Source organism: Bufo gargarizans, chromosome 6, assembly GCF_014858855.1.
Source record: "Bufo gargarizans isolate SCDJY-AF-19 chromosome 6, ASM1485885v1, whole genome shotgun sequence".
Lineage (NCBI taxonomy): Eukaryota > Metazoa > Chordata > Amphibia > Anura > Bufonidae > Bufo > Bufo gargarizans.
In genome coordinates, this window is record NC_058085.1 from 7,540,857 (window position 1) to 7,565,133 (window position 24,277).

Below are 24,277 nucleotides of genomic sequence, written 5' to 3' on the forward strand. Positions count from 1 at the left end.
TAAATATTTGCAAATTCTCAAAGTGCCGATATTCGCGATTAATATTCGCTATTCAAATATTCGCACCCAACACTACAGGTGAGTAGTAACCAAAGTAAAGTAGAGAAGACTCGCGGACTCTACTCATTCACTGGATATAATATTATGGTAATTTTTTAGGCTCTAATTTCAGCTAAAATAAAAGCAGAAGTGTGTAATTTATACTGACTACTGAGGGATCCCTCTAACCACTTGCAGTGACCTACCCACGGATGCCATTTGGTTTCTGTAATTTACCTGCTGTTTTTCCATGACCCAGAGGTAAGTAGTGAATTTATGAGACTGGCCAGATTCTGTACTGCAACCCTTCGCCCTGCTTTTATTCTTCTCTAGTTCTATATCATCTGGATTGGATCTATTTTTTCTGGTGATCGATGTCTCTTCAGTTCCCCTACTTTCTTTGCAAACACCAAAAATTTACTCTCTTCCATTCGACTTCTTTTCCCATAAAAATTCTGCTGACTAGAAAAACTACTTCATTGCAGTTTGTGAGCTACTGGCGATGAAACTTGCCTTGGAGAAATGGTGACACCTCTTAGAAGGAGCAGACTTTCCAGGGACTCTTTTGAATTCATGTGAATCTCGAACAGTCCAGTCTACTCGAAAGCTAAATCCATGGAATGAAAGCTGGACCGTCTTCTTCTCACATATTGTCCAGCAGAGAAGAATCAGAGTTTTCTTTCCTAAGGCTGCTGCATATCTCTGAGTATAACCACATCCTGGCCAATACAGAAATTCCCCTGAGGTTCTGGATACTGGTGGATTATTTCTGAAAAATTAGCCAGTTTGTCCTGATGTCTGCATTACTTTCTGATCCTTCGGTATCTCAAACCTTTCTTAAGGAGATTTTCCAGCTCCATGTTCTCCCTGCAAAAGTCTTGGATCGAGGAGTGCAATTTGTCTCCCAAGTTCTGGAAAGTATAATGTAAAGCCTTGCATAATGCCCTACATTTTCCTTCTGGTTACTATGCACAGAGCAACAGTCAGACAAAGAGAATCAGCCAGGTACTTGAGCAATATCTCAATATTCATATGTAAATGTCACTCGGGATAATTGGTTTGAGTAGTTACCTTTAGCAGAGTTTGCCCAGGATAACCACATGTCCAAGTTTTCCCGTAAATCCCCATTCAAACTTGAGCATTCCTCTGTGGATCTCTGCTCAACCTCTAGTTTCTTAATTTTTGGATGTTTGTAGAAATAGAAAAATATCCAAGACATTTATACAAAAGTTTTCAAGAATTTGGAGAACACTTGCTGTTGAGATGAAGAGGAGTGAGAGAAGGCATCTACAGTCAGATCCCCAAATTGATCTGGAGAAAGGGTTTGTGTTATCTATGAATAATATCAGTTTTAAATTTCCATCTCATAAGCTTGCAACAGGTTTCATTGGGCCGTTCTGAAGCAGAAGAACCTGGTAGATTAGGTTACTTGCTGTGTTTTTAACCCTTTCATGACACAGACAGTTTTCACCTTCAGAACAGAGCCTAATTTTGTAAATCGGACATGTGCTAATTTATGTGTGGTACTATAAAATGCTTTTACTTATCTAAGTGATTCTAAAATAAATTTGAGTCAATATGTTTTACCTTTATTTATAAAAATAAAAAAATTGACAGAAAATATGGAAAAATTCACATTTCACTAAATTTGAATTTCTCTACTTTTAAGACAGATATTGATACCTCATAAAATAATGAGTAACATATGTCTTCTTTATGTTGACATTATTTTGTAAATGTAATTTTATTTTTTGGATGTTACAAGGGAGAGTTTTAGAAGCAATTTTTCAAATGTTCAAGAAAATGTGCAATACCGACTTTTTTAGTCACTTTGAGGGGCATATGGTACATAATAGAAACCACCTCATTTTAGAATCTACACCCCTCAAATTATTCAAAACTGAATTTAAAAACTTGGTTAGCCCTTTAGGTGTAGAATTTTACCAAATTGGAGGTGACATTTAAAAAAATCTTTTTTCCTGTAACAGTACAAGGGTTAACAGCAAAAAAAAAAAACCTCAGTATTTATTACCCTGATTCTGTAGTTTACAGAAACACCCCATATGTGGTTGGAAACTGCTGTATGAGTGCACTGCAGTGCTCAGAAGGGAAGGAGCGCCATATGGTTTTTGTAGGACAGAGTTTGCTGGAATGCTTTTTTGGTGCCATTTTGCATTTAAAGACAACATGTGGTACCCCAACAGTAGAACCCCCAAAAAGTCAGGTTCTCAGCAGTCTGATACTTAAGGCCTATTCGAAGGGTATGCCATCATTCTGTTTATCCCAAAAAACCCTTTATGGTCTTACTGAGAAGATATAGCTCTTCAGAGAACATGAGAAGCAACAAAACCCAGATAAATAACCATTGTTCTGTTACAGCAAAGAGGCCTAAAACTACCCAGGAATATGGGGATGTATGGAGCATCTATTGTATGAAGGCTGTTATTTCACCTTCTCTGTATTGTTGAATAGTTCCAGTATGATCTGTATTTCTGTCAATACTGACAGGACTTCTGAGGTCTCTCCAGATTTCAGAAGTGATCTACCAGATTACTCTTTTATACAAACATCACTGCTGTGATTGACTATAATGTTTGTGTATCGCTCCAGTAGGATATGACACAGATTTGACAATAGACATGGAGGAACTGCCTTGACAAAATATTCAACTCCTGTTTCACCTAAAAGGAGAGCACACAACATCTACACTTTATTATCTCCTCCGATGTTTCCTCTTATTATCTCCAGTAATTCTTTTTTACATGGGATTTTGTATGATTTTACATCATCTTATCTCCTTTCCATTCAGGTTCCTACAATATAGGATCCACTCAGTGGATATCTTCTATATACAGTAAGATTGACCAGTCAAGAATGGATAGGAACAGGGACAAGATGGCGGAGAGTATAATCAATCTCGCCCTAGAGATCCTCTTCCTGCTTACTGGAGAGGTGAGAGATTCTGATGATGTCACATTACATCATCTTATCTATGCAACTAACAGGTGGCCATGACTGGAGAGGTAAGGGACTCTGGAGATGTATGGAGTGATATTTATTACTGTGTCTCTCCATAACCAGGACTACACAGTAGTGAAGAAGACCTCTAGTGAGCGCTGTCAGGCCCCTGTGTCTGAAGGACGGGGAAGAACCCTGATACTTGAGGAAATCAATAGAGAGAAGATCCTAGAACTCACCAACAAGATGATTGAGCTGCTGACTGGAGAGGTGACACTGCAGGGAATACTGGGACATTATACAGGAACACTATGAAGGGATCTGGGTGGTGACTTTATCATTGTGTTGTCAGGTTCCTATAAGGTGTCAGGACGTCACCATCTATTTATCAATGGAGGAGTGGGAGTATTTAGAAGAACACAAAAATCTTTACAAGGACGTCACGATGGAGGATCACTGGCCCCTCATATTACCAGGTAATAGACATGACTTAATACACACGTCCTCTCATTAATTGTATGTAAGGAATAAATTCACTGGATGTGTTTCCTACAGTTAAGGAAGAGATATTAACACCTGAGAGATGTCCCAGTCCTCTTCTTCCACAGGATGGTTCAGAAGAACATCACAATGTTTATCAGGATTATAAGGTAGATGTAGATAAGGTTTCGTGAAATGTTCCCTATGATCTGTAGATGGTTGTGAAGATCTTGTATTCAGTCTTGTTGTATCCACCAGTATTATATGTGTTATCCTTGTATAATGAGAAAGGAGGAGATGGCAGGATTACAGCTGACCATAGACATTACATGTTGTCTAGTTCTTCTCACAATCTTCTGCCTATGGAGACTTTTAAGATGAGCTTCTCTGTGAACTTCTGTACACCTATTGCACAATTTTCTGATCAGTCCTTGGCTGGAAAACACCTGATGCTACAATTGGTCAGCCAACATGGAGTTGTGCCCAGATTGTCAGCTTTTTCTTGTTCTACAATGCATCTATAGGTTTCTAGCAGACTACTCCCTCCTATAGCCTGCCCCACCTGGGAATTTCACATAAGATTTCACCATTCACTGAAAAAGGATGCTACTATGCCCATTCATTGTTCTTTGTGCCCCATACTACACATCCTTCTTTGTCTTACCTAACTACCCACAGCAGCAACCATGCAGTGTGCCTATTACACAATAGTGTACATTACAGTATGGTCCCAAGACACCAGCTCGCCAACATAGTTCCAGTCCAGGTTCTTTATAATGGGTACATTTTTTTTAACCCATTGCCAACCAGTGCCATTGCATCTGTAAAGATGGCGGAACGCTGGAAAGGAGCAAGCGCGATAGCCACCAGGTTTTTGCTATTTCACACAGCAGAGACCTAGGGCTAACGTCTGCAATCTGTGTTACTGTCAATCACAAATATTTAACATCTTTGTGCCCCATACTACACATCCTTCTTTGTCTTACCTAACTACCCACAGCAGCAACCATGCAGGCATGTAGAGCGGCGCTCAGGGACCCCCCTGCACTTACTGTTATACCTGGGTGCCGCTCCGTTCTCCCGTTATTGTCTCCGGTATCTTCATAGTTAGGCTCCACCCAGGGGAACCTGCCGGCGCCTCCTTCTCCCATGCTGCAGCGCTGGCCAATCACAGCGCTCAGCTCATAGCCTGAGAGGCTTTTTTCTCTCTCAGGCTATGAGCTGAGCGCTGCGATTGGCCAGCGCTACAGCATGGGAGAATGAGCCGACGGCAGGTTCCCCTGGGTGGAGCCTAACTATGAAGATACCGGAGGCAATAACGGGAGAACGGAGCGGCGCCCAGGTATAACAGTAAGTGCAGGGGGGTCCCTGGGCGCCGCTCTACATGCCTGTATAGTTAGTTTAGAAGTTCTATTCTGGTGAAAGGTCCTCTTTAATGCTTATGAAAATGTATAGAAATCTGAGTCTCGCTTCCTTCTGGGATTCGCGTCCCCACCTATCCCTAGGTTGAACTTGATGGACTTACGGTATGTCTTTTTGCAACCGTATCAACTATGTAACATCTAGATACAAGTCACCCTTCTTGCTTGCATACAGTATAATATAATATTGGCAGTTGATTATTGGAAAAGCTATATAGGATTATTTTCATCGGCACATATAATGCTAACTCGTCAACAATTTTCTTGATGCTGAGATACAGCCATACATTTTGAACCTCTTGATTATGGATACCTGGTCATGTGATCTCCGGTCTGACCACCAGTCCGAGGCTTGCTGTCCTGTCAGACAGATCAGTCTCTCCTTTGTGGCTGACATCCTGTGAACTACAAGATTACAGCATCATTTATCAGATCCTTCTTGAGAGCTCCCTCCCCACCAACTACCTCCTCCTTGTCTTCTGTATTTCCCTTAAACATAACATGCTACTGAAGATATCATCTCTACATTATCCAATAAACTGGGAGAGCAAAGGTTTAGAAGATGAGTCCCTGATTACCTTCAGAGTTATAGAAGTCTTCTAATTTACACTAAAGGCGAACTTACACTTGGCTGCCATTTAGACGGGAAGATTGCCAGGAACGAGCTTCTGCCCGTCTAAATTTGCCTTAACTGTTTGTCAAACTCATTTTCACTGAAGGCCACATCAGCATTATTGTTGTTCAAAAGAACGTAAGTAATTCTGTCCGAATCCGACCACAGGTCAACACTGAGTGCGGCTCCCTGGACCGCAGCGATAAGCGGGGGAACAGCGGCGTACAGCAGCCTCTGTTACAGTATCCCCCCAACGTCCCCTTTTCTTGAGACCACGACGGGACAAGAATATTTTTATCAGTAACGGAGCATGAATATTCTCCGGCTCCAAAGACCTCTCTTACGTTTCCTGAAGTCTAAGATGTCCTTGAATGTCTCTTACGAGTCTTCAGACACCGGAGTCGCCGTAGACGGAGCTGTAGAGAAGCGGTTAAGTACTACCGGTTTGAGCAAGGATACATGGAAGTCATTGGGGACACTAAGAGAGAGAGTTAGCCGTAATTTAAAGGTCACTTCATTGATCTTCTTTACAACTACGAAGGGTCCCAGGAACCTAGGGGCAAATGTGAAACTAGGAAACCTTAAACGGATGTTTCTGGAGGAGAGCCATACCTTATCTCCCGGCGAGAACTGAGGCGGTTTTCTTCTTTTCCTGTCCGCATTCGTCTTCATGCGCGTCACTGCTTTAGCGATGCAAATCTTGGTATCCTGCCAGATCTTCAAAAAATCCCTAAAAGAGGAATCCGCCACTGGTACCCCAGAAGATATAGGAAAAGGGAGAGGAGTACGAGGATGCTATCCAAAAACGACAAAGAAAGGAGATCACCCAGTAGACTCACTAGTATGGTTATTGTAGGCGAACTCTTCCTAAGATAACAATTGTACCCAGTTGTCGTGTTGAGCTCAAACAAAATGCCAAAGGTAATTCTCCAATATCTGATTGACCCGTTCTACCTGCCCATTGGTTTGGGGGTGATAACCGGAGGAGAAGTCCAGGTCAACTTCTAGCAGTCGGCAAAGAGCTCTTCAGAGCTTGGAGGTAAACTGGACTCCCCGATCAGAAACAATATGCCCCGGTAAACCATGCAGACGGAATATACAGTACAGACCAAAAGTTTGGACACACCTTCTCATTGAAAGAGTTTTCTTTATTTTCATGACTATGAAAATTGTAGATTCACACTGAAGGCATCAAAACTATGAATTAACACATGTGGAGTTATATACATAACAAAAAAGTGAAACAACTGAAAATATGTCATATTCTAGGTTCTTCAAAGTAGCCACCTTTTGCTTTGATTACTGCTTTGCACACTCTTGGCATTCTCTTGATGAGCTTCAAGAGGTAGTCACCTGAAATGGTTTTCACTTCACAGGTGTGCCCTGTCAGGTTTAATAAGTGGGATTCCTTGCTTTATAAATGGGGTTGGGACCATCAGTTGTGTTGTGGAGAAGTCAGGTGGATACACAGCTGATAGTCCTACTGAATAGACTGTTAGAAGTTGTATTATGGCAAGAAAAAAGCAGCTAAGTAAAGAAAAACGAGTGGCCATCATTACTTTAAGAAATGAAGGTCAGTCAGTCCGAAAAATTGGGAAAACTTTAAAAGTGTCCCCAAGTGCAGTCACAAAAACCTTTAAGCGCTACAAAGAAACTGGCTCACATGCGGACCACCCCAGGAAAGGAAGACCAAGAGTCACCTCTGCTGCGGAGGATAAGTTCATCCGAGTCACCAGCCTCAGAAATCGCAGGTTAATAGCAGCTCAGATTAGAGATTAGAGACCAGGTCAATGCCACACAGAGTTCTAGCAGCAGACACATCTCTAGAACAACTGTTAAGAGGAGACTGTGTGAATCAGGTCTTCATGGTAGAATATCTGCTAGGAAACCACTGCTAAGGACAGGCAACAAGCAGAAGAGACTTGTTTGGGCTAAAGAACACAAGGAATGGACATTAGACCAGTGGAAATCTGTGCTTTGGTCTGTTGAGTCCAAATTTGAGATCTTTGGTTCCAACCACCGTGTCTTTGTGCGAGAGAGTCACCGGAACAGAAAGTTTCGAAGAGGATTTCTCTTTGTCTAGGACCACCTCTCCAACAGATCATAGACATTAGCATTTCCCAACTTCCCACAAAGTGGGCATTGCCACCTACAAACGCAAGTTTTCTGCTTTGCAGCGTAAACGTTCCTGGTCAATCAAAGGCGCTCTATTTGCATGCGATCTTCAGGTGGGATGGACACTAGAGGAAGGAGCGGCCTCGAAGGATGGAGCCAACTGAGGTCGCCTTCTGGTGCATGCGTTCCTTGAAGCGCATATCTATCTTTGTAGCCAAGGTGATCAGGTCATTCAGAGGACGGTCGCGACCAGCTAGTTCATTTTTAATCCGGCCAGAAAGGCCCTCCCAAAACACCGCCAGCTGAGCCTCATTGTTTCATGCCAGTTCGGCAGCCAGCATACGAAACTGGATGGCGTACTGACCCTCAGACAAGGAACCCTGTCGTAGACACAGCAGAGCTGATACAGTCTTCAAAGACGAGCCGGAAGGTAGCCAGGAAAGACTGCAGATTAGTGGTTTTTGGACCTCCATGTTCCCAAATAGGATTTTCCCACGCAAGTGCCTCATCAGACAGCAGGGACACAATGAAGGCAACCTTGGACAGCTTAGTGGAAAACTTCTGCCCATGCAACTCAAAGTGGATCAGGCACTGGTTCAGGAATCCACGTTTTTAGATCTCCACCATAGCGTGATGGCAGCGGTAGTTGCACACCAGTGGCACACAAATCTGGATTCCCCGGTGTAGGAATTGCATGAGTAGCAGCAACTGGCGACCATGCAGTAGCTGGAGAAGAGATAGCATCCAGACAAGCAGCAACATTTTGCATGAACTGCATCATGACATGCTAACGTTCGCTCTGGCGCCTCACTTTATGTAATGACTCCTCAATGACAGGCTTGGAATGACCAGCGGGGTACGTGACCTCAGTGTACTGTCATGGATCAGCGGGTGTGAACCCACTGTACCACTGACTGGCTATACTCTGGAGGGGTGTATCTAAGCAACTACCTGTTTTTCACTAGAGCCTCAGATGGTGAGGATAGACTTGAGCCGTTAGGGTAGTTGCCAGGGGCTACTCCAGAGCAATCCTCGAGTCAGTGGCAGCTGGTCCAGGCAGAACAGGAGATACCTGGGTGGGTACCAGAAGTACACGTGTAGTCAATCAGGCGAGGTCATTACCAGGATCAACAGTGCAGTACCGAAGGATGATGCAGAGGCGTAGTCAGACAGAAAAAAGATCAGGTCAGATGGACAGGTACAGGTCAGGCAACAGGAGAGACAAGGCAAGCAGCCAGGGAGCAGACGAAAAGCAGAGTCCATGAACAAAGTATAAATCAGGTGCACACGAGAGTATCAGGAACCAGCAAACTCAAGGACCTTGACCTTGAGGCATCTGGGAAGAGGGATTGAGCCACTTAAATACCTGCAGGAGAGCCAAGTTTAGTCAGCGAGGTCACCTGACCTAACCACACAGCCCAGGGAGTGATGTGCTCCTCCCTTAGAGCATTGTAACATGAAACCAGCCTAACTGATGCTGTGTCCAGGGCTGAGTGGAAGCTGTGGAGTGGAATCCTAAAAAGCAATACCACCTACAGAAACAGAGCCCAGGACCGCAGCGGTGAAATGGGAAACACCGACCACAGGTGTCACAACCAGACAGCTGAGAAGCTCTGACAGAGGCCTTTCAGAACCTCCTCCTTGAGTTTCTGTGTTGTGGTATTCAGCTCCTCCTCTCGTTAGCCTCTCTCAGCTGTCATGTGTTGGACTAATTGCTTCCCTTTAAATTCCTCCCCAGAAGGCTTTTCTGGGCGGCTTATACTACTTCCTGGAGTGTGTGTGCATGCTGACTCTGTTCTCCTGTTTGCTTCAAAGCTAAGTGTTGTACCTTTATCTGTTATTTTCTGTTTGCTGGATCCCAGGTGACCCTGACTCCCTCCGTATCTTGTGTAGGGAGCCGGTGGTCGTGTCCCCTCACTATTGTAGGGTGCTCAGGGCTTTATAGTCAAGGTTCGTGGATATGCAAACCTCCACCATTAGGATCTTTGCATAGGCTGAGCAGCCAGGGAAAGTGCCAGGTCTTCTGCAGGGGTCTCCCTTGGTTCCTTAGCTTTTGGATCCAGCGAGTCATTTATACATGTTGCTTTGCCTTGTTTCCTGTACACCGTCCGTGACAACAGGTCACCACTGAGCGCGGCTCCCTGGACCGCGGCGATAAATGGGAGAACAGCGGCATACAGCAGCCGCTGTTACATTAGAAAGTTCAGAAGCCCAAGGCAGTCCAGCCAAAGGAATGAAGTGCGCCATCTTGGAGAACAGGTCCACGACCACCCAGAAAGCGGTACATCCGGCAAAAGAGGGCAGATCTGTAACAAAGTCCATGGCAATGTGTTGCCATGGGGCATCAGGAACAGGAAGAGGTAACAACAGCCCGGGTGGTTTGGTCCTGGATACTTTATTCTGAGCACAGACGGTGCAGGCAGACACACAATCATGCACATTGTCGAATATCTTCTATATCAAAAGAATCTTCATATAAAAGAGAGGATAAAAAAAAAATAATAAAAAAAAATAATATATAAATTATATGATCCTTCAGGCGGACATAATCGCCTCTAAGTTCTTTTATTGAGTATCTTAATTTGATTTGTGCAAGCAGTGAAACAAAGGGACAATTGTCTATGCAAAAATATATATATAATTTATTATACACGATACAAATCAAGAATATAAAATCAATATGATTGCAAAGACAAACAATAAAGGTGTAAAATAATACCCCAAATACGCCACACGTTGGTGTTAACACACCCCTATCTAACCAGTACAGTACAACTTACATTTATCTATCACAAAACGTCAATGCTATACTTTTAACAAGCAGACCAATGATTTATATACCAGGAGATACCAGGATCTTCTGTTTACCAAGCAGGCTATAACAATAAAACACGGATTAATATAGGAAAATTAAATGTTATCCCTTGACTCTGTTTCCCTATGACCAATCAAAAATATATGATAAAATATTCAGCTCGGCAATCGGACTACGGAATATAACTTTCCAAGGTTTAGTCCTCTTTTCAAATAATGTCAGATCTTCCATTAGCAATACGCATCTTTGCTAAGAGAATAATCAGCATTATGGAGGCGCCTAACACTATATATTCCCACAGTATGGGGACTTTTGGCTATATACCGAGAGAAATATTTTATTAATGTCATGAGCAATAAATACAGTACACGTGACCGAGTCAGAGGTAGACAGAGTTTCAGATGGGACCAGTTCTCAAGAACTTTCCTAGTAGTCAAAAAAATAATCCAAGTTTATTTTGGTATATTTTTTTTGTGGGGAGTTTTCTTTTTGAGTTTTTCTTTTGGTTTTGATTGTGAGCCCTGATGCCCTGCACACAAGTAATTATCCCCCACCTTATCTAAGACTCATCCCCTTCTGGATTAGGGATTTCCAATCAGGTAAGGTGGGTGTATTTGTATGCTAATAACATAATGATGTCATATTAACCCTTGGGATGGTATAAAACAAATGGTAAAATAATATAATATTGTCCATCTGCCTCCAGATGGCACTGTTGTACAACATATTTTTAAGTGAAAATTTAGAAAATGTGCCTTTAATTTATTATGTGCCCTTTAACCTTTCTCAACGTATATCAAAGAGGAGGGATATTTCTTTGACACTCTCAAATAATCTTTCCAGACTTACTGGGACCATCATGATTCTCCCAGACTTCTGAATTTATAGGCTTGATAAGAAATATAATGGGCCTTACACTTGCAGCGTGGGTTTGTATATCTAACTGTCCAAACTATTGAGTAACGCCGCCTGAAATAACATTATCTCTTTTGAGAAACTTCTATTTGTAGAAAACCTTAGTGTTTTATATACCTTCTAAGACTATATCCATTCAGTGAGATACACCCGACATAAAGTATACCTTAATACTTGGTTATAATATATATCAATATTGCAATATTGAATTATTGATATGTTCATACTAAAAAGCTAAATAAATGCAGGTGTGAATATACATAATACTTATATATGAATAGACACCACACACCAGATGTGTCTTAAGGATATAAATTCTTATCTTGTCATGGTTTAGCCATGAAACAAACATTGTTCCCTTCAGACAGGCAAATCTGGAGAAGCTAGTATTTTACCCATAGATAAACCCATATCTTTTAGCAATAACTTTTAAAAGTGTGGGTATTGCAGGGGTAGCAGCGACTGGCAACCCTGCAGTAGATGGCATCCAAACAAGCAGCAACATTTTGCATGAAATGCATCATGACACCCTGACGTTCGCTCTGACACCTCACTTCATGTAACAATTCCTGAACGACAGGCTTGGGGTGACCAGCAGGGTCCATGGCCTCAATGTACTGTCACGAACCAGCGGGTGTGAACCCACCGTGCCACGTGTCCTACCTCCTCTACGGGTGTTGTCTAAGTGAGCCCCTCGATCTTCACAGTACCCCTGATGGGAATAGACTTTCCCGAGGGGAACACCAGGTCGTTACCTCTTGAGGAGGATAGGCACACAAGGCAGCTGGTCCAGAAGGTACCTGAGAAAGGTACCAGAGCTATAGGCGTTGTCAGTAGGCAGGCGTTGTCAGCAGGCTGAGTCGTAACCAGGAGCAACAGTGCAGGACCGAAGGATGAGGCAAAGGTGAAGTCAGACAGGCAATAGGTCAGGGCAGGCGGCACAGGTACAAGTCAGGCAATACGGGTCGGCAACAGGAGATTCAAAGCAAGCAGGCAGGGATCAAACAGGTAGCAGAGTCCAGGAATACAAGTACAAGTCAGGAACACAAGCAGATATCAGGAACCTAAGCAGGACACAAGGACCTTGACGCTGAGGCATCTGGGAATGGGGCTGAGCCACTTATATATGTGCAGGAGGGCTAGGATTGGTTGGCGAGGTCATATGATCCAACCCATAAAACACAGAAAGTGACGCATGCCGGCCCTTAGGAAATGCTACAGAAAACAAGCAGCAAGCATGCTGTTGCCAGGGCTGAAAGGAAACACTGGCAGTAGATCACCGCTGAACAGGGCGCCCGGGGCCGTGGGGTAAGCAGTGGAACAGTGGCGCACAGCAGCTGCTGTTACAACTTGCTTAGTTAAGAATCTGGACAGAGGAGGTGTAGTGTGATGTCATCTCGCTCATTTTGTCTTTGTAGAGGCTTGATGGAAAATGTACGCTACATTAAAAGAACCATTTCATAACCATAAATGATACATCAACTAAAACATATACAGTGAGGAACAGAAGTATTTGAACACCGTGCAATTTTGCAAGTTCTCCCACTTGGAAATCATGGAGGGGTCTGAAATTTACATTGTAGTTGCATTCCCATTCTAAAAGACAGAATAAAAATAAATAAATCAGGAAATCACATTGTATTATTTTTGAAGAATTTATTTGTCTTGCACTACTGAACATAAGTATTTGAACACCTGAGAAACACCAAGAATTCTGGCTCTCATAGACCTGTTACTGTGCCTTTAAAAAGTCCACCTCTATTACACTCATTAATCTAACTTAGTAGCACCTGTCTGAGCTCTTTAAAGACACCTGTTCAAACCACAGTCAGTCAGACGCCAACTACTACCATGGGAAAAACCAAAGAGCTGTCAAAAGACACCAGAGACAAAATTGTGGACCTCCACAAAGCTGGAAAGGGCTATGGGGCAATTGCAAAGCAGCTTTGTGAAAAAAGATCAACTGTTGGAGCAATTGTTAGAAAATGGAAGAGGCTAAAGATGACTGTCAGTCTCCCTCGGACTGGGGCTCCATGCAAGATCTCACCTCGAGGGGTATCACTGATGATAAGAAAGGTGAGGAAGCAGCCCAGAACTGCAAGGGAGGAGCTGGTCAATGGCATGAAGAGAGCTGGGTCCACAGTTTCAAAGATCGCTGTTGGTAGAACACTACGCCGTCATGGTTTCAAATCATGCATTGTACGGAAGGTTCCCCTGCTCAAGTCATCACATGTCCAGGCCCATCTGAAGTTTGCCAATGACCATCTGGATGATCCAGAGGAGGCATGGGAGAAAGTGATGTGGTCAGATGAGACCAAAGTAGAACTTTTTGGTCTAAACTTCACTCGTCGTGTTTGGAGGAAAAAGAAAAATGGGTTGCATCCCAAGAACACCATCCCTACTGTAAAGCATGGCAGTGGTAACATCATGCTTTGGGGTGCTTATCTGCGAAGGAGACAGGACGACTGCACTGTATTAAGGAGAGGATGAATGGGGCCATGTATTGTGAGATTTTGATCAACAACCTTCTTCCCTCAGTCAGAGCATTGAAGATGGGTCGTGGCTGGGTCTTCCAACATGACAACGACCCCAAGCACACAGCCAGGATAACCAAGGAGTGGCTCCATAAGAAGAATATCAAGGTTCTGGAGTGGCCTAGCCAGTCTCCAGACCTAAATCCAATAGAGCATCTTTGGAGGGAGCTGAAACTCCGTGTTGCTCAGCGACAGCCCCGAAACCTGACAGATCTAGAGGAGATCTGTGTGGAGGAGTGGGCCAAAATCCCTGTTGCATTGTGTGCAAACCTGGTCAAGAACTACAGGAAACGTTTGACCTCTGTAATTGCAAACAAAGGCTTCTGTACCAAATATTAACACTGATTTTCTCAGGTGTTCAAATAATTTTGTTCAGCCGTGCAAGACAAATAAATTCTTTAAAAATCATACAATGTGATTTCCAGATATATTTTTTTTGTCTCTCAGAGTGGGAATGCACCTACAATGTGAATTTCAGACCCCTCCATGATTTCTAAGTGGGAGAACTGTTCAAATACTTAAATTGTGACGTCGGCAGTTACAGCAGCATCTTCACCTTGCAGTACACAGGACAACATGTGAACCTTCACTTTACAAAGGTGGCAGGATTTCTCTCTATCATTGGGCTTATCATTGTCTCTCTTGAGCACAACAGCCAACTCTGCAGGACTTGGATGAACAAGACTTTCACTAGGCCTTAGGGCAGCCAGTCTCTCACAACGTGCTGGTCACACTTTCACAGCCCAATCTGACCCAACAATTGCTCCCAAACTGTAACAGATTCTCTCTCGCCATTTTTTGCTATCTTGATCAGGGCCATCACTCAGGTCTGTTTGTGAGGCACCGCTCAGGCCCTTGTGACCCTCTGGTGTTGGTCCTTTGGCCAACTGGCAGTCTTATGGCAGCTTTGCTGGAACACGCTGCACCACTGTACTCAGGCTTCCCTTTCTCTAGCCCACTGATGCACTCCATAGTGGCTTTGCTCAGGCCTACTACACTCACACACTCTGAGTAGCTCCTCAGGCACCTCACGTGGTCTAACCTCACACACTAACACCAGTATTAAACTCTGGCCTTTCATCACTTCACCTGGCCTTTCCTAAACAGTGTTCTGACAAAACTCTCAGTGCCATAGTACTCTTCCCTACATCATAGTCAGGTTCTACATCGGCCTGAGCTGTCAGTGGTATTAGGAAGGTCTAGCAACCCCTATATATATATATATATATATATCGGGGTGTCCAACAAGAACTAACAGGTGCACCCTGTCTTGTAATCTTCTAAGTGGAATAAAGAAGCACTTATATTGGATTTATACAGGAGACATGCAGATATTTGGGTCAGATAAGTCCTGCTGTCTGGTCAATTTTGGTCTTTATTCTAATTACTGATCTTTTCTGGTCATATAAAACCTTCCACACGACTTATCCAACCACTTGATGACTTCTACAATATTTGTTTCACAGGGTCTGAATCCAAGTAAAGATCTGAACATTATATATGTTACTGAGAAATATGAGAGGGATGATGAGCAGAGCATAGAGGACATGCCTACAGATAACTGCCCAGGTGAGTAGTAAGCAGTAAGTAAAGCAGAAAAGACTCACAGATTCTACTCATTCACTGCATACAGTCTTTCAGCTGTATATTTACCCCAAATACTACAAAATATAGATGAACGTGTGATAGCGTTTTAGGTGATAACACATGCTTCACACGCTCATATCAAGTTGCTGTGTGCTAAAAATACATAACATGGAGATCCAAATAAGAGAAGATTCTTTGTAGGCTGTAAGGCAGAGTTGCCATCCATCCAGGACAGTCTGTAATATGAGGTGACCTTTTTTCCTGGGTCCGTGAAAAAAAAAAAGTGTGATTTTTTTGAGGCTTGTGATACTAGATTATTTTGGTCAGAATGATCATTTTACATCTCACGGTAAATGCAGGTAATGAGGTTTTTTTTTACCAATATATTGAGCTGCAGGGCACTACTGCTCACAGGGGTACTTTTGAGGAGCATTATCACTATTGGGGGCACTAATTCTAATGAAGGCACTCTAGTAGAGAATTATTACTATTAGTAGGACTTTGGGGAGCATCGTTACTATGGTGGTCTATGTGTATAGCACTATTATTTCTGCAGTATAGTATTTTAGGGCATTGGGGAACACAGTGGGCACAGTATTGGAGGATGACACTGTTAGGGTACCAGGAGAGGGACAAGGAAGGAAAAGCGAGGACCTGATGTCTGTGTGGAGAACTCTACTGAGATGAGATGTGGTTAAAAGCCTTCACTGAGACAGTCTGGGTCAAATAGAAGTGACTAAAGAGAAAGTCTTCATCAGGGGAGATGTCACTGGTATATAGAGGCGTCAGTGATAATAGGCACATTGGGGGAGATTTATCAAACTGGTGTAGAACTGGCTTAGTTGCCCATAGCACCCAATCGGGTTCCATCTTTCATTTTTGACAGTTCCTTTGGAAAATGAAAGGTGGAATCTTATTGGTTGCTACTGGCAAAAAGCCAGTTCTACTTTACACCAGTTTCATACATCTCCCCCATAGTGTTGTATTCTCCTATATGTTTGGTAGTTCTGAATCTAATGTCCGTTCAAATATGTATTTAATGCTAGGGCTTGAAATGTAAGGATGTTTGGGGAAGGGGGGTTGGATCTAGTATTTGGCACATATGCATTGTGGATACATGTTGCACTCACCTCTTTCTTCAGCACTATAATCCGAGGCTCTGGTCTGTTCCCTACTGACGCTGCTTGTTTAAAAACTGCCGCTGGGATGTCAATGTCATCAGCAGTCTAATGCTGAAAATAGTGATTGGCTACAATAGTCACATGCCATACACATCACTGTGCATGTCACTGGCATGCACAGCAATGTGTACATTTCATCGCTATATCCCTGTCAGTCTTTGTTTACATGGACGCAGCAATTCTGCCAGAAAGCCCAGAACGTCACATCATCACTGCAGCCATATAAATAAATAAAAATTATACTAGAGTGCTGGGGCGTAACTAGAAGTGACTGGGCCCCACAGCAAATTTTTGTATGGGGCCCCCTCCCCCCCAAGAAAACTACTGATCGTTACACAAAAACAAGCCCTCACATAGACCGAAATATAGAAAAGTAATTTTTTTAAGTAATTAAACCAAATAAAAACTATACAAGTTTTGTATCGTATTGAGCCGCAGAATAAAGACGTCATTTTTAGTGAACGCCGTGATGTCAAAACCTCAAAAACCTTGGCGGAATTGTGTGTTTGTTTTTTTTTTTGTTTTTTTTTGTTTTTTTTTAGCCCACAAAGAATTTATTTTTTCCCTGCTTTCTGATACAAGACATTTAAAAAATGCATCTTGTCCCACACAAAAAGCCCTCATTTGACTATGTGAATGGAAAAATAAAAAGGTTATGGCTAATGTAAAAATGAAAATGGGCCCGGTCTTTAAGGCTACTTTCACACTAGCGCTTGATCGGATCCGATCATATTAATGCAGACGGAGGCTCCGTTCAGTACGGATCCGTCTGCATTAATAACTTAGAAAAATTTCTAAGTGCGCAAGATGCCTGAGCGGATCCGTTCAGACTTTCAATGTAAAGTCAATGGGGGACGGATCCGCTTGAAGATTGAGCCATATTGTGGCATCTTCAAGCGGATCCGTTCCCATTGACTGAGGCTACTTTCACACTAGCGTTCGATCGGATCCGTTCTGAACGGATCCGATCATAATAATGCAGACGGAGGCTCCGTTCAGAACGGATCCGTCTGCATTATTTTGGCATATAAAAGCTAAGTGTGAAAATAGCCTCGGACGGATCCGTCCAGACTTTCAATGTAAAGTCAATAGGGGACGGATCCGCCTGAAGATTGAGCCATATTGTGGCATCTTCAAACGGATCCGTCCCCATTGACTTACATTGTAAGTCTGGACGGATCCGCACGCCTCCGCACGGCCAGGCGGACACCCGAACGCTGCAAGCAGCGTTCAGCTGTCCGCCTGTCCGTGCGGAGGCGAGCGGAGCGGAGGCTGAACGCCGCCAGACTGATGCAGTCTGAGCGGATCCGCATCCATTCAGACTGCATCAGGGCTGGACGGAAGCGTTCGTGTCCGCTCGTGAGCCCCTTCAAACGGAGCTCACGAGCGGACAGCCGAACGCTAGTGTGAAAGTAGCCTTACATTGTAAGTCTGGACGGATCCGCACGCCTCCGCACGGCCAGGCGGACACCCGAACGCTGCAAGCAGCGTTCAGCTGTCCGCCTGTCCGTGCAGAGGCGAGCGGAGCGGAGGCTGAACGCCGCCAGACTGATGCAGTCTGAGCGGATCCGCTCCATTCAGACTGCATCAGGGCTGGACGGAGGCGTTCGGGTCCGCTCGTGAGCTCCTTCAAACGGAGCTCACGAGCGGACCGACGAACGCTAGTGTGAAAGTAGCCTAAGGCTGGTTTCACACGGGCGTTGCGGAAAAATGTGCGGGTGCGTTGCGGAAACACCCGCGATTTTTCCGCGCGAGTGCAAAACATTGTCATGCGTTTTGCACTCGCGTGAGAAAAATCGCGCATGTTTGGTACCCAAACCCGAACTTCTTCAAAGAAGTTCGGGCTTGGGATTGTTGTTCTGTAGATTCTATTATTTTCCCTTATAACATGGTTATAAGGGAAAATAATAGCATTCTGAATACAGAATGCTTAGTATAATAGTGCTGGAGGGGTTAAAAAAATAATAAAAACGTTAACTCACCTTATCCCCATGATCGTGTAGTTCCCGGTCGGTCTCTTCTTTAGCTGTGGGCTTGGGCTGAATGACCTTTGGTGATGTCAGATCACATGCTCCAATCACATGGTCCATCACCATGGTGATGGAGCATGTGATCTGACGTCACCACAGGTCCTTTAGTCACAGCTAAAGAAGAGACCGACCGGGAACTAGGCGATCATGGGGATAAGGTGAGTTAACGTTTTTATTATTTTTTTAACCCTTCCAGCGCTATTATACTAAGCATTCTGTATTCAGAATGCTATTATTTTCCCTTATAACCATGTTATAAGGGAAAATAATACAGTGAATAGACTGTCACCTAGAACCCATGCGTGAAAATCGCACCGCATCCGCACTTGCTTGCGGATGCTTGCGATTTTCACGCAACCCCATTCATTTCTATGGGACCTGCGTTACGTGAAAAACGCAGAATATAGAACATGCTGCGATTTTCACGCAACGCATAAGTGTTGCGTGAAAATCACCGCTCATGTGAACAGCCCCATAGAAATGAATGGGTCAGGATTCAGTGCGGGTGCAATGCGTTCAACTCACGCATCGCACCCGCACGGAAATCTCGCCCGTGTGAAAGGGGCCTAAGGGGTAAAAGGTATCAAACTACAATGTTTTATATTGCTTGCTCTTTTTGAGAGCATCAGGGTTTTTGCACATTTTACATACACAACACACACACACACACACAGCTTTGGGTGGCACATTACATATCACTGTGTTGCACATTTTACATACACAGCTGTGCACATTATACATTCCTGTCGCATACAGCTCTGCTACATACACCACACACACTTCTATGCTAGATTCACACTATACACCTATCTTTGCTGCATTATACACATGAAGCAACCTCAGCACTGCTGCATGCACCCCACACACAGCTGCTCTGGGTAGGCAGACACACACAGCTATGCTATACGCTGTACATCTTGTTTGTGAATGAGGCCATACAGTCCTTACAGGCATTAACCTCTAAGTACCCGGAATTCTAAGTCCTGGGGTGCTAACCTCATATGTTCAAGCCAAAGTCAGGAGCGGATGAGGATCATAAAGGCACTATCAGCCCACAGCCTGGCTCCTCCCACCCACATGACTGGTCACATGGTCATGACATCATCAAAGGTCCTGTAGCTTAGAAGGATCTAGCTCTAGCATCTACACGGAGCGGCAGGGCATGGCCACGTTGCCCCTATCCCTAGTCCCTCCACTCTTCACAACAGGTACCCCCTCCTCCGGCCCGGCCCCGCCTCCTCCACCGCCTGAGTCTGCCTCCTGAGTCCTCCCTCTAGTTACTAGGACTCTAGGAGGCGGAGCCGGAGGAAAAATAAAATAAATAAATAATTATGCGGTCCGGACGGGCCCCCAGTGGCGTAGGGCCCCATAGCCACTGCTATGGTTGCTATGGCGATCCCTACGCCACTGCTAGAGTGGTGGGAGACACAACAGCTGAGATTTTTTTTTTCCATATGTTGTTACCTTATTTCCGTTTTAATTATTAAATAACCCCTTTAATTTTGGGGTGCTGAAACATGAACCTTTAAAGATCTTCACTTCAACAAGTGGAAAATGGTAAGAAAACACCCTGGTGACCTAACATCGAGATCTGCTGGCCCTTGGTCTGAAATCTACTGTTAGATTTGATCTGTTTGGCTATTATTGTTTTAATCAATTGAGGGGTTTTTAAGTCAATTAGAATTTTGCTCCATGACGTGATTTGTATGGAGTTTTTCTTTATATGTAAATGTTATAAAATATCAGTAGAATTTTACCATTATATTATTCATCAATTATAAAATGTATTGTATTCTTTCCAGATGACTATACCAGGAACTCAGACGAACATCTGATATCTTCAGATTTTGAAGTATATGATCGTGTTTTCACAGAAGATACATATGAGGAGCATGCCAACATCCAAGAGATATACTCATTCATTTACAATGGAAATGTATCATCTGATCCTTTTAAACAGGTCCAGTTTTCATCACAGATTGTAACACAAAATAAAAGTCACAAAAAAGCTGAACATCAGACAACTCACATAAGGGAGAAGCCATTTTCATGTTTAAAATGTGGGAAATGTTTTGCTGCAAAAAGAGATCTTGATAGCCATCAGAGAATTCACACAGGGGAGAAGCCATATTCATGTTCAGAATGTGGGAAATGTTTTTCAGTAAAACAAAATCTGGTTAGACATCAAATTACTCACACAGGGGAGAAGCCATTTTCATGTTTAGAATGTGGGAGATATTTTAGATATGAATCGGAACTTGTTACACATCAGAGAATTCATACCGGGGAGAATCTATTTTCATGTTCACAATGTGGCAAATGTTTTGCTGTGAAACGAAATCTGGTCAGACATCAAAGAACTCACACAGGGGAGAAGCCATTTTCATGTTCAGAATGTGGGAAATGTTTTGCAGATAGATCAAATCTTTTTAAACATCAGCTAAGTCACACAGGGGAGAAGCCATTTTCATGCTCAGATTGTGGGAAATGTTTTCCTGTAAAAAAAGATCTTGTTAGACATCAGAAAATTCACACAGGGGAGAAACCACATTTATGTTCAGAATGTGGCAAATGTTTTGCTGCAAAAAAAGATCTTGTTAGACATCAGAGAATTCACACAGGGGAGAAGCCGTATTCATGTTCACAGTGTGGCAAGTGTTTTACTATAAAACAAACTTTGGTCACACATCAAAGAACTCACACAGAGGAGAAACTATTTTCATGTTCAGAATGTGGGAAATGTTTTAACCATAAATCAGCTCTTGTTATACATAAGAGAATCCACACAGGTGAGAAGCCATATTCATGTTCAGAATGTGGAAAATGTTTTGCTGTTAAACAAAATCTGGTCTCACATGAAAGAACTCATACACCGGAGAAGCCATTTTCATGTTCACAATGTGGGAAATGTTTTAGGCAGAAATCCGAACTTGCTAAACATGAGAGAATCCACAGAGGGGAGAAGCCATTTTCATGTTCAGAATGTGGCAAATGTTTTGCTGAAAAACAAATATTGGTTACGCATCAAAAAACTCACACAGGAGGGAAACCATTTTCATGTTCAGAATGTGGAAAATGTTTTGCACATAAATCATATCTTTTTAAACATCAACAAAGTCACACAGGGAGGAACCTATTTTCATGCTCAGAATGTGGGAAATGCTTTACAGATAAATCATACCTTGTAATACATCAAAGGATTCACACAGGTGAAAAGCCATTTTCATGTTCAGAATGTGGGAAATGTTTTGCTGGAAAACAAAGTCTGGTCAGACACCAAAGAACTCATACAGGAGAGAAGCCTTTCTCTTGTTCAGAATGTGGAAAATGTTTTGCTTTAAAAACAACTCTGGTCATACATCAAAGAATTCACACAGGGGGGGAACTATTTTCATGTTCAGAATGTGGGAAATGTTTTTACCATAAATCAACTCTTGTTACACATCAGAAAATCCACAAAGGGGAGATGCCATTTTCATGTTCAGAATGTGGGAAATGTTTTGCTGTTAAACAAACTCTGGTCTCACATTACAGAACTCATACACAGGAGAAGCCATATCTGTGTTCCGAATGTGGGAAATGTTTTAGACAGAAATCAGATCTTGTTAAACATGAGAGAATCCACACTGGGGAGAAGCCATATTCATGTTCAGAATGTGGTAAATGTTTTGCTAAAAAATATGCCCTGGTTACACATCAAAGAACTCACACAGGCGAGAAGCCATTTTCATGATCAGAATGTGGGAAATGCTTTATAAATAAATCATACCTTGTCATACATCAAAGAACTCACACAGGCGAGAAGCCATATGCTCATAATGTGGGAAACATTTTGGACATAAATCATATCTTGTTACACATCAGAGAGTTCACACAGGAGAGAAGCCGTATTCATGTTCAGCATGTGGGAAATGTTTTGTCCAGCGATCAAATCTTATTAAGCATAAAAAAACTCATACATTTCATTTCTTTACTGTCAATACATTAAGTAGAAACTAAAATATAGAATAGTACACACATGGTAAATCACATCAAATACAAGAATAGGGGGAAGCAATTTTCAACACTAGATGATAGTTAAAAAATATGTAAATACCAGAAATACCTTCTTTTATAAAAAAAAAACAACAACACAGAATTTAGATTACATACCTATATATTAACCCTGTGAGTGCAATATTAATGTATATAACTGTGCCATATATTTAAGTAGTGAATTAGTGGTGAGTTAATGTTTGGAACATACTTTTGTATTAATGAAACAAAACAAGTTTACAACTGGCCTCTGCCAAAATGTCTGCATAAGGGCACCAGCTAAAACCGCAAACATAATTGACATGTGAATTTGGAAAAAGTCTGCAAAGTGTACACAAGATTTGTGTAATCTCATAAACTATGCTGGTACTGTTCTACTCTGCGGTTTTTCCACACTGGAATCTGCGTGGAAAATACCAGAATAGGTCAAGATTCAGTCGTTCTCTACTCGCATCGCATCCTGATAGAAAACTCACTTGTGTCAAACAGCCCTAGCCTTTTTTAGACAATTATTTTGTGGACGCTACAGCCAGCGGATTGTCTTCCTCTGTAACAGGACAGTTAGTATGTTCATCCACGATCCTCCAGGAATACGACAGCTACGGATCAGGTCAGTTTTTCGATGTTTGAACATACTATTTTCCTTGTAAGTCTTCTTGGGGAAAACAATACCATTAATGATGAATTATACTCAGATAATGGTATATCCTCTAGTGCGACAAAATACAGGCTCCACCAATGGTTGGATTTTAAAAGGTATATAGGAGCATGATTACTTTCTGTATATTGCCTTTCGTTGGTAAAAGGTTGTCCGCAGCCCGTAAATATCATTTTCTTTAGGTAAACCCTTGTATTAAGCAGATGGGGAAACGTTCTGTCCTTTGTTCTTGAGTCTTAAAACTTGTTACAAATCACTAATAAACATTTTCTTTTATAATGTATATCTGTTTGAGCTTTTTGTTCTTTATTCTTTAGTTGTTAACATTTTGCCTAACAACCTGTGAAGCCACCATGGATCATTACCACACATTCTCTTTTTTAAAGTAATCCTTTTATAAGTGATAATTGTATTGAACATATAAAGCCAGAGTCAGGCTCATAAGTGTCCAGTCCATCCATCTCATCACTATAGTTCTGTATGCTAGGAAAATAATCTTACATAGCCATATACATATATGATGACGCTACTGCTCCTCATCAAGAAGACCCAACAGCCACAGCTCAGGGGTACTGGTGCTGGAGATCAGATCACCTCAGAAAGAAGACTGATTTCTGACCACAACATATGAATGGAAGATTAGATGCATAAAATCCACATCGATCTCATATAAGAACTATAGCTATTCAAAAAGTCTTAAAGTGTAACTGTCGTATTTGTTTTTATTTGCTAGTTTTTGAGAGCTAGGCATGTATACCTGAGTTAGTCTGTCAATGATTGTCAAAAGATCTGTAATTATCTTATAATTACAGCTTTCATTAATGTCCTCTGTCCCTTTCCACTGCTCCCTTAAAAGACAGTTGCTAGGGCTTGTCTGTCTCTGGCTAAGACAGGAA

The 24,277-nt window shown here is 42.5% G+C and overlaps 1 protein-coding gene across 1 annotated transcript; it reads left to right on the plus strand.

Annotated features, from left to right (window-relative positions):
* LOC122940031 (oocyte zinc finger protein XlCOF6-like) lies at positions 1-23,647 on the plus strand. The gene is made up of 7 exons (XM_044296334.1): positions 1-1,044; positions 2,849-2,991; positions 3,121-3,267; positions 3,350-3,473; positions 3,553-3,647; positions 15,357-15,459; positions 20,491-23,647. Exons 2-7 carry the CDS (start codon positions 2,914-2,916, stop codon positions 22,419-22,421), a joined length of 2,478 nt encoding a protein of 825 aa, XP_044152269.1. The 5' UTR covers positions 1-1,044; positions 2,849-2,913; the 3' UTR covers positions 22,422-23,647.
* The last annotated feature ends 630 nt before the right edge of the window (positions 23,648-24,277 follow it).

Bases quoted from the DNA above. Each gene is read 5' to 3' on its own strand.
- LOC122940031 (XM_044296334.1), top strand. From the start codon at position 2,914: ATGGATAGGAACAGGGACAAGATGGCGGAGAGTATAATCAATCTCGCC. The intron at 2,992-3,120 runs GTGAGAGATTCT...CTCCATAACCAG, and splicing joins TCTTCCTGCTTACTGGAGAG to GACTACACAGTAGTGAAGAA. The intron at 15,460-20,490 runs GTGAGTAGTAAG...TATTCTTTCCAG, and splicing joins GCCTACAGATAACTGCCCAG to ATGACTATACCAGGAACTCA.